The following is an 11,354-nucleotide window of genomic DNA, read 5'->3' as shown; positions in this document are numbered from 1 at the left end:
GTTTGGATAACGGTATACTTTTTCCTAATGTTGCGAGAACCCATTTTCAGTAACTTTGTTTCATTTCATAGCCTACGGGCATATCTACAACAAACATTTGCAATGACTATTGGCCTCTGGTTTAATATTTACAGTTTATAATGGTGTTAATCCAACTTCTGCAACAGTTTCTGCGTTATAAGACGGAAAATAAATAAGGCTCATGGTATTGAAGCGAGAGTGCTCCGATGCCTTACCTGAAAAATAATGCCTGCACTAACCAATCAAATTAAACCATTGAGACGAACTGCCATTTTCAATAGCAAACCGTGCCAATCAACAGACATCTAGCCAATTAACTCTCTTCTTTGGCGTCACGTGCCAAATGGGTAGCCGGGTTCTCATTGGGCGTCGTAGCACTGCCTCCCGAGTTCATTTATGTGCAGGGAGTGAGTGATTGACTTTATCAGTCCAAGGACATCATTCGTCTGGAAAGGGGGGGAAGTTTGATCCTCTTTCTCACGGATCCCAGTTACGGGAGTTTTTCTCCTCGCTCTGTAAGCGAAGGTTTGTTTTTTTGTTGTTTTGGTGTTTTTACAGTAAAACAAATCTTATTCTACGTTTCAACGCACTGAAATCGGGTTCCCGTTATCCGCGGTTAGAGTGAGCTCCACTAACCTGGGGTTTCAGTTCATTTTTTCTTTTATTTCGTTTTCTAAGTTCGTTTGAGCCCAATGACTATGCTCCTTGACAGCGGTCCGCAGTTCCCATCGCTAGGAGTGGGGGGTTTCGGAACACCGCGGCACCATGAGATAGGGAACAGAGACCCCGGGTTGGGGCTCAATCCCTTCGCTGATTCATCCCACTCCGCAGCTTTCAAACTCAGCCCAGTGGCTCACGATATAACCTCCAGCCAGACTTCAGCTTTTACCCCGCAAGCCAGTGGATATGCTGCTGCCCTGGGACACCATCACAGCGGACAGGTGGGTTCGTACGGCGGGGGACCGTTCAATTCAACCCGGGACTTTCTATTCAGAAACCGTGGCGTTGGAGAGTCTGCTGCATCGAGTGCCCAGCATGGGATCTTTGCCGCTTCTGCTGGGAGCCTGCATGGACCTCCTGGAATCTCCGATAACCCTGGGCATCTGTTGTTTTCAGGGCTCCACGACCAGGGCGTGAGCCACACTTCCCCAAGCGGACATGTAGTCAACAGTCAAATGCATCTTGGTTTACGCGGGGACATTTTTGGAAGACCCGATCCGTACCGTCCGGTCGCCAGCCCTCGGACGGACCCCTACGGCGCTCAGCTCCACAACTACAACCATCCAATGGGGATGAATATGGGGATGAATGTGCCGACACACCACGGTCCTGGGGCCTTCTTTAGATACATGAGGCAACCCATAAAGCAAGAAATGTCCTGTAAATGGATAGATGAGAACCAGATGAACCGACCCAAAAAGACTTGCGAAAGGACTTTCAGCACAATGCACGAGATGGTGACTCATGTCTCCATGGAACACGTTGGCGGCCCCGAGCAAAGTAACCACATTTGCTTCTGGGAGGATTGCCCGAGAGAGGGGAAATCATTTAAGGCCAAGTACAAACTTGTGAACCACATTCGAGTGCACACTGGAGAGAAACCATTCCCATGTCCATTCCCTGGCTGTGGGAAAATTTTCGCCAGGTCGGAAAATTTGAAAATTCACAAACGAACACACACAGGTAATTACTTTCGTCAAGTTTGCTGACAAACAACAGCCACACGTTTAAAGATGCCTATCCATAAGCCTGTTGTTTTCATTGTGCATGGGGAAAAGAATAGACCGAGGCAAATATTGTTGAGAGATTGTTGCATTTTATAGAGTAATGCAAGAACGAGTGAAGGCCGCAATTTGGTTTGTTGTTTAGTATGGGATAAGAAATATGTTGGAACGGAAATAAAATAGGATTATACGCACTGAAAATTGCATTTGTTGAACGCTCGGGATAACCCAATTCACATCTCAATGTCATATGTTGAAGTTGTATTGTGTGGACATATATCGCGATTGGAGATGCTATTCTTGCACGCTATCGAGGTGTTGATCAAGTTACATTGTGTGTATTAAGGGAGAGACAGACACATACTTCCCCCAAACTAAAGTGTGAGCGAATTAGCTTAACTAGGCCCACATTTAGACAGACACCCCTCAGTGTGGTTTTGTGAGTCTGGTCCGCTAGTCCTTGTTTACTAGGCTAGCCTATGTGCTACTCCATCCTATTCAAATCAGTGCAGCAGTGGGTTTTAACACTGTAGCCTATTTAAACACACTACGGCAAAGCACACAATAGTAATATCAAAGTCTATATACTACATCAAACATGCCTATAATAGCATTCACTGGTCCATATTTGTTGCCGTTGATGTGTAGCCTAACAAATGTAGGCCTGTATTGAACATATCATGCTTGCTGTTGCTATTCACAGAGCACTATTGTTATTCACAGGGCAGACTTCATCGATGGTGAATCAAGCCAGCATCCCTATTATATCTTGCATAGGCAGGCCTATGTCGGGAGGGTAGGCTTATCAATCGACTGTGTACATGGGGTTAATGAATTGTGCTTATTCCATCTTGCAGGTGAGAAGCCGTTCAAGTGTGAATTCGACGGCTGCGACAGACGCTTCGCCAACAGCAGTGACAGGAAAAAGCACATGCACGTGCACACTTCGGATAAGCCTTACATCTGCAAAGTGTGCGACAAGTCCTACACGCACCCCAGCTCTCTCAGGAAACACATGAAGGTAATTAACGTGTTCATTTCACCTTAAACACACAAACACAATACTCTCCCTTGACCAAGGGCTAATCAAAGAATCAGCGCCCAAACAGTTTCACGTTTCTCTGCTATCTCACTGGTTTGGAATGTAATAGAATGCATATTTATTTCCCAAACATTAGGCTACTACTTGTGGGCTAAATTGGAGAAGGAAATAGAGCAGCAATGCATTAGCAATTTGATAGATCAAAGGGTAAGGTGTATTGACTTAAGCTGAGTTGACTCGTATTGAGTGTGTGCAACATATTCAACGTTAATTCTTCATGCTATAGGGCCTATAGACATACAAATATATCATAGCAACTCCTCTTGTTTTATTGTATTATTATTACAGGTACACGAGTCTCAAGGTTCTGAGTCGTCTCCAGCAGCAAGCTCTGGATATGAGTCGTCCACACCACCGGTTCTGGTATCAGCGAACACTGAAGACCCAACAAAAACACCACCGTCAGCCGTGCAAAACACATCGGGGCACAGCGATGGACTGCCACCCAACTTTAATGAATGGTATGTTTGAAGTCATAACCAGGCTCTCAATGTGGACCAAGATTAAAACCTTAAAAACTCACACCAAGGTGTACACAAAATTGGATTGGAACAACACGAGGAGATGAGAGTAAGCCAGCAGTAGCAGGCCTCGTCCTTTCTCAGGATTGGGGTTTGACTTTTATTCCGAGTTCGAAGAAAACAAATAAATCATAAATAATGAAATAATACTTTCTAAGAATAAATACAACGTTTTTTTCCCTTTTTTAGTTTACAGATATCAAATGATTATTTTATTTTTCATTTTATGTATTTTCTCAAAATTGTATTTAAAAATAAAGAAAAAGGAATAATATTTCACGGTGTTTTATATAATGGTGACATACTACAGTCGCCTTTCAATTGATTGTTAAAACTTCAGACAGTCTTAAGAAACGTGCCAAAGTCTTTGTCTTGAACTTGAACAAAAAATAAATCATAAATAAATATATACTCGTGAATGTATTTCCTTGTTTGATGGGGTCGAATCTGTTGTCAATGTCCGTTTTCAGGTGGAGAAATGTGGTATTAGGTTACGATTGTTACCGTTGAATATAACGTTGCCTTTTGTTAATAACGTTGTAAATACATATCCATGCTGCCATATTTATCAATTTGTAATTTAATTATGGGTATAAGTTCTGAAACTTAAAGATATTTATGGAAATGTTTTCTAACAAGACTGTACAGATTTGGGTCATAACCATCTTAACATTGAACAAAGTGATCAACTCTAAAGCGCCAATATTGCGATTGTATCTTTTTTTAAGCAATATATGTGTCTTATTTGGATCCAAGATATCATCTATATAAATATGATGAATTTGTCTATATGATGCTCATTTTTCCATCACTTATTGTTTAGCTTGTGAGACCATTGACATGTGAATCATCAATTCTGTAAATCTGAATTGTTTTCAAGTGAGTTGGCAAACTATATAAAACGGTTCTGTCCATATCCCTATAGTCAAATTAACTTTTTTTGTACATTTTACTTCGATAGAATCAGAGAATAGAGCTCAACTGTAGCATAATTTCAGTACACATTCGAACGATCCATCAGCTATTGCACCCGTCGCATTTACAGATGTTATACCTAGTTCATTCATGAATTCCAAGTATTTCAAATTCGGGTCAAATACCCAAACATATGAGCCAGTATGGCAGTCCTTTATAGTTCCAAAAATGTCTTTGTGCAAGTAGGCCTCTGTTAAAATGTGTGCATCGGCAACAATGGAACTGTCACAACACAGTATCTTCAAAATAAAAGTGTTTTTGTCTGTCAGCTTGCATTGTTTTAAATGTAATTATTCTGTGAAACTAAGCGTGTTATTTGTTATAAGTACTGTGGTGTTGCATATAGAGAAGTTTGATTACACATTTGCTTGTTTTGTGTGAATAAGCTGTCGAGAAAACATTTTTGTGTGAACAAAATTTAGTCTGGGAACACTAATAGCTAGCTATATGTGGGTTGGGGAAAATATGTTCAGTGGCACAAAGAGTTACAGCATTGCATTGTAACCTATTTTCAAGAATTGAATCTTATGCATACCACAAAATATATTGTGCTTATGAGAACGATTTCAGACCACCAGCACTACAAAATGTAAAAACAGTACCTCGTAAGTGACAGTGATAAATAAAATACGTTTATTTAAATAATTTAAGGAATATATGTTTTATATACTATTTTCTATACATCAATTTAAAAGGAAAACTTTTTTTCTTATTCCCACAACCCGTATGCCCCATGTCCTGTCAAAGCAATTTTTTTGATGTATAAACGCAGCTAGAATGTGATGTTGTAACACTTTCTGGGAGAAATGGGTCACGCACCAAGTTATTCCTGAAAAGCAAAATGGTTTACTGATGAACTGTGTCACTGTGCCACAATCGAGGCAAACGATGATACAACAGCGAGCCTATTTGTTATTTAGCGGAAAGAGGCAAAGGTTCCTTATACTTTTTAAAGTAGGCTATTGTTTGTTGGTTTGTTTGTTTTACCAACTATTTATGAAGAAATGTGAACATACATTTTGACTGAAATAAAATAAATAAAAAAGTAACAGACTGCGACGTTTATCATTCTTTGTCATTGTTGTATTACTCTCTGCTAAGATCATATGTACATTTTATTTGTCTTCGAGTCTTTGAGACTCGGCACTTTACTTGAACTTGACACTGAGGAAGGCGCCATCTTAGCATCTTGTTTCTGGGGCGATAGAAGGACAGGAAAAGTTACCGACTGTAGCCTTGGTGCTTTTTAAAAGAAGGTGCAATTGGGGGAAACATTCGCCTGTGGGTATGAAAGTGCCACTTAAATGGGATCACAACGTGAGAACTATCAAACTAACAACTACTAAAAAGTAAGCCAAGAGAGTGAGTCAAATGAGGACATAAGCTGGCGCGAAAGTATCGTCATACAGCATGCTAGTCAGGATGCCAAATGTAACCACAGCACTATATCCTTCGGTTTAAGCGTGCATTTGCTGAGTGCTGCTGACCGTTGACAATGTATGTATGGCCCACTACAGCGAGAAATAGTTTGAAAAACCTTGTAGTAGTTTATAAACTGAGAAGTCTCATCAAAGATTAATTGTATGTTGGCTACTTCGCAAATATTAAATCATATAGGCTATCAAACTAAAATGAATAAAAATAAGTAATCATGCTAAACAACTTTATTTGCATTAACCAAAACCCTTGAAACAAGATTTGTTTACCAACTGGTAGGCTAACGTCTGCATTTTCATCTTCAGTAATAATGCGGGAAGCCTATTGTGTTTGAATCGTGATTGAACTTGTGATGATTGTAGGCTATACTTGTAAATGAATGTTGTTTGCTATAAGACATATTTACTGCGCACTATTTGGGGCCCAACCCCCACAGAATCTCCCTAATTCGAGGCCTGCCCTACCCCCCATCTTCAAATATAAACAGATTTAACAATTTATTCAAATTCCGTTTTCCCTCCTCTTGCGCAAGCGCACTTTTGTATTTCACAAGGACATGTTTTTCCCTTACCAGTTCAAGTTCTTTCTAGCGGACCCCATGACGTCAGAAAATGGGACAGGCTTTCCCTGCAAGTATCTATGTGAAACAGAACGCTCACGAAAGCTGAACCACGCATTTATGACGATGATGATGGCATAACGGAAGAATAGCCTAACTCATACCTTATGCAGGCAAATATAACCGAATAGAACCCGATAACTCCAAACATAATCGTGTTTTGAGATGATGAGAAAACGGGCTGTAACCAAAAGAAAAAACATGAAAGGCTCCTTTATGAGGACTCTCAATGGGATTAGAAAGCACTGGCAGTCACGTGGTAGGAGATGTGTAGCGTTTGTCTGACAGTGTTGTTTGTGAATACAGTAGTAGGCTCTATGTATTTGAATAGCAATTATATGAAGTGTTCATTCATTTCGACATATGGACGGGGATATATTTGGAACCATAGAACAGCACGGCGCACACAATCTCTCCACGACTCTAGCGCTCACAGTCACAGATGAGCTCACATCACATTGGGAGTAGCCTAGTCATTTTGAAGAACTATCCTGGCCATAATGGGGAAACAACAAACTGGCAAAGTCTGCATAAACTGGTACGATATTATTCATTGAAAACTAAACCAACCCACCCCTTACCCTTCCTCCACCAATCTCAATCTCATAGCATGTGCTGGCTAAACGCGGAAGCACCGTCTATAAGAGGATAAACCGATACAAGCAGGTTCCAAACGCTTTTTGTCACGCAACCGAGTTTGTGATCTTAATAAACTCACTGGCTAAAAGATCTCGTGCAAGGCATGCTGAGTGAGCGTGTATCAGAGTTTGGGTCTGTCACGCAGTGCCATAGAGGTATGTGGAATTTGGAAGGCACAGCACGGCTGTTTAATATTATGAAAATTATTTTAAATCATAATGGTGTTGGGTTCCCAGTGATACAATACAGTTCAAGTGGTGAAAAATCTAGGCCTATGTGGAGTTGGGCCAAATCTTGAACTGGTCTCTTTCTTAACGCAATTGAAATCTAAACTTATGCACAAGACAATCAAAGTCCAACATCTGTTTTGGTTCTGAAATAAAAATACAATAATAATCAGATGTAAATGGCTCCTTAGTTGTAAATAATGTATAAGGCCTACTACGTTTCTTATTGAGTGATGCTGTTGTGCATGAAGAAAAAAACCCAAATGTGTTTATTTGCAGATGAAATAAAACAGGCGACTTTACAATAATACAACAAAATGTAGTGTTAGAGCCTGGAAAAGGCTGCCATTTTAATAAAAACAACTGTTAATTTAAAGTTTCTTAAAGTTCTCAAATCAGTGAAAACAATGCTGCCTTGGGACACTATTACGCATATGCGTAATTAGCTCCTTATAACCTCAGATGGATTTAGTATTCGCGTTAAATGCCACGCATTGCAACAATCAAAGTAACACTTAATAATAACATTAACATTTGCATACAGACTAACAGTCATCAGAGAATTACCTAGCTATGGCCCATCACCATCGATTTGCACGACCATCATTATAACCTGCTTATCAATTACTGATGCTTATTTCACCTGCAGATCGAGGCCTGTTGATTATGCATAGGTATTCACTGAGAACCGTAATCCAGGATGTGTGCCTTTTCTTTTTTTCTCGGACGTGTTACATGGCTTTTGTGATGGTAACGAGGTGGTACAATGGCATTGTTATTTACTTCAATGATTCCTAAATTGACTATTTAGAAATATTTACATTTCCAATTTATTTAGCAAGTTATCGGAAAACATTTAATTTGCAATGTTAAGTCTGTGCCTTTACTAATGGGAAACTATTTATACAAGTTGCACATCATTAATTCAATCTGTACAGGTATTATTTGAAAACAACTCTGTCGCTTGAAATCATACATTAACTATTCAGCACACCAACAGTAGGCCTACTTTCACACGCACATACACACACATTTACAATCAGATACATACATGCTTGACGTTTATGCAGATCATATTTTCTTTGCACATTTCCAGCTAATTTAGCCTGACCAGCTTCCTATAAAAACAGATGAACGAAATAAAGGAAAACCTGTTTCTGTTGACCCTCTCTGGTCTCTCATGTTAGACCTACTGGAAAGAACACGACACAATGGCACACAAAGATATCAACTCAATAGCCTATTAACACTGTCTGCTTCTCAAGTTTCCAGCTCATGGTGTCATCATGGTGTCATTAATTCAATATTGGGACGCCCCCCCCCCCCCCCCCCCCCCCCCCCCCCCCCGCCAATTACTCCCCAAAATAATGTTTCCATTGCAAAACGGGCGCAAAACGGGAGATTATCAATTAGGCGTCCAACAAGACAGTCTTGATTAGATTTGATTTGATTTAATTCCCTAACATCTGGGAGGGTGTCAGAGTCTTGATGAATTCCTCATCAGCGCAGGCCTGGGAGTCGTCGCTAATATCCCCAGAGTGGAAGTTGAAGCAAACGCTCTACCCTGCAAGCAGATGTTCAGCTATAGTGAAGTACATTTGTCTTTTGACAGATAAATATTCCACACTTTTCAGAGGTGCTAAATTAACAATTTACATAATTTGTATACTTGCCATTCCCGAAAACCACTCCAAGACGAATTACCCCCATGCCCCGTAACTCATCACTTAAAGAAGTCTCTGGAGTGAGAGACCACCTTTCTGCCTGGACTCTCATACGATTTCAAATAGACAAGGGTAATTACACCTGATTATTGAAGATGATATACAAAAAGCTATTGGTAGTCCTAACCATTGTGCCCTGTTGAAAATGCCATCCATGCCAGCTTCTCATCACTCTCCCACCCATATGTTTATACGCATGTGTCGGACCTTGCCACGTTTTCTTCAATTCATCTCGTGTATTTCATTTAGTTTAGCTCAGGTTGTAACATTATAGTTTTCAGTTGTTGTCTCAACCCGCATGGGCCAACGTTTGCTTCAACAAAGTTTGCACCTGAAAGCCGGTCTTTTGTTATTGGGCCGCGAGTACACCCCACTGTGGCAGTGTCTCGCCCCGGGGAATGGGTAACAGCAGATCACTGCCCTCCCGCCTACCTTAGCCTTTCAAACGGAATATCTAGGACAATGCTTGTTAATGTCTCTCATTTGAAAAGGTGAATTAGAAGAGGGGGTTCCAAAGTCTTTCCATTAAGACCTGAAAATACTGCTAACGGCCCAAAGTAACTTTCACGCGAGTTAGAGGATGTTTGAATGGGAAGATAAGAGTTAACAATGTGGGCACTGAAAATGTGTAGCAGAGCTGTCAACATGCCTACTAGCGCGCCCACCACCGCTCCAGTTACGTAATGTGGCTCGCCACATGATCCACAGTTTCCCGCGGGGTTTTAATGGTTACGAACATGACGAGGCAGATCAATTCACTCTCCACGAACTGACTAATGAGTTAACTCAATTTCAATTCACACAAAAAAATGTATAGGCCTATATGAATGTGCTAATATAATAACATTTTCACAAGTCTTTATCCAGAAGATTTATCCAAACGTTGACACAGAAAATCAAGGAAAGTGAGAAATAATCGAAGATCTAATACAATTTACAATTTTGTCATGGAGCTGTCAATCAGAGCAAAACTGTTTCAAGGCAGCTGGAACTATCGTTGCATAACAGTTGTGTGAAATATACCCAATATTTTTTGCGCATTCCATACAGAGGTGCCCCCTGCATCTCCATCCGGTTAATCCAGTAGATGCGTTTGCTCTGCTCCATTGCATATCCCCCTGTTCAATTTCTATCACATAACACATCACAAACAAATTATTTTGATATGAATTTGTTTTGTCATATAAGCTTACTCTGGTTGTTGCGGCATATCTAATCACCATAAAATATTTGTGGGATGGCTTGGATAGTTATCTCCCCAATACCCCACTGGCAAGTGATGAACAAAGGATGAACTACATCAGTCTGCTGTTATCATTCATTATCAGATGAGCTATTCGTTCAACATGGAATCATGGCGTCTTCTATGAAAACAAACACCATTTAAGAACGTTAAACATCTCCAATATGTCTAACACGGGGTAAGCTACGTCAAATAATGTCTAGAAATCCAAAATATAAGAATCATGTCGGACTTTGGTCAAATTATGCCCTCTTTCTGCTCTCCTGCAGTTTTCAGTTTCCATGCAATGCGGTGATATGTTTATATGTTTAATGTGAGAAAATAAAAACACGTGTCCATAACTCATGTAATGTCATAGGGAAAACAATGCTCTCCATTTCACCTACACAAATCAGTTATGAGTCCAATTACTGTACATCCCACTTGAATAATCAATTTAGGGGTGTTTTCATTATTTCCTTAAAATCAAATGAATTGTATGACCACCAAGACTCTTATCAGGGGACAACTTTTCTGACTCATGATACACATGGATTTCATTTCCCCCACTCTTATAATAACATATAATGTTAGTGAAATGTTCAAAATAACAGAATGCTATTGCACAACCAAGAAAGGTTCCACTTGAACTTTAAATGTCCAGGAAAACATAAGTAACACACCAGACAGTATGTGTACACTGAAGCATGACCATAAGCAAATACATTAAGGCCAGAGAGAGAGAGAGAGAGAGAGAGAGGTCTAGCCAAAAGAGATGCAACAGAGACAACACTGTGAGCAGTGGCTGATTGAGAAGGGAAAGGTGAACAGACACACTGCTCGGTCACCTCTTCTCTTCCAGGGCCATGGGTGGTGACAGTGGACCAGAGAGAGCAAGACAAAGTGGCGGCATCATATGATCACAGTTGGGGCTAAAGTCTTGCCCTGGGCAACGGACCCCTTGCACCAGTAAATAAGAAGGGAAAAACCTCAATGAGAAAACAGTGCCTCAGCTCCACACATCCCAGGGGGTCGGAACATGGGATGAGAGAGGTCTTAGGGTGCATGGCCTCAACAGCCACCAGAGCACCTGTATAAGGACTGTAGGTGAGGAGTAGAAGGAGGGTTAAGTTTACACAAGTG

General features: G+C 40.5%; 1 protein-coding gene and 1 long non-coding RNA gene across 2 annotated transcripts in view; one reads left to right on the top strand and one right to left on the bottom strand.

The window, feature by feature from the left end:
* LOC110488754 overlaps window positions 1–11,354 on the bottom strand; it is a 138,982-nt gene that overhangs the window by 53,287 nt on the left and 74,341 nt on the right. The window lies entirely within an intron of this gene.
* LOC110488752 (zinc finger protein ZIC 3) lies at window positions 409–5,399 on the top strand. The gene is made up of 3 exons (XM_021561098.2): window positions 409–1,704; window positions 2,603–2,766; window positions 3,136–5,399. The coding sequence occupies exons 1-3, from the start codon at window positions 714–716 to the stop codon at window positions 3,316–3,318; spliced, it is 1,338 nt and encodes a 445-aa protein (XP_021416773.1). The 5' UTR covers window positions 409–713; the 3' UTR covers window positions 3,319–5,399.

The sequence above is a fragment of the Oncorhynchus mykiss genome, chromosome 14 (assembly GCF_013265735.2).
Source record: "Oncorhynchus mykiss isolate Arlee chromosome 14, USDA_OmykA_1.1, whole genome shotgun sequence".
NCBI lineage: Eukaryota > Metazoa > Chordata > Actinopteri > Salmoniformes > Salmonidae > Oncorhynchus > Oncorhynchus mykiss.
Note: the sequence above shows the minus strand (reverse complement) of the source record. Positions and strands in the feature narration are given on the sequence as shown.

What these genes read in the sequence shown, in the direction of transcription:
- LOC110488752 (XM_021561098.2), top strand. Translation starts at nt 714, where the DNA reads ATGACTATGCTCCTTGACAGCGGTCCGCAGTTCCCATCGCTAGGAGTG. An exon ending in TCACAAACGAACACACACAG is followed by an intron (nt 1,705 to 2,602) that starts GTAATTACTTTC and finishes TCCATCTTGCAG; the next exon opens with GTGAGAAGCCGTTCAAGTGT. An exon ending in CTCTCAGGAAACACATGAAG is followed by an intron (nt 2,767 to 3,135) that starts GTAATTAACGTG and finishes TTATTATTACAG; the next exon opens with GTACACGAGTCTCAAGGTTC.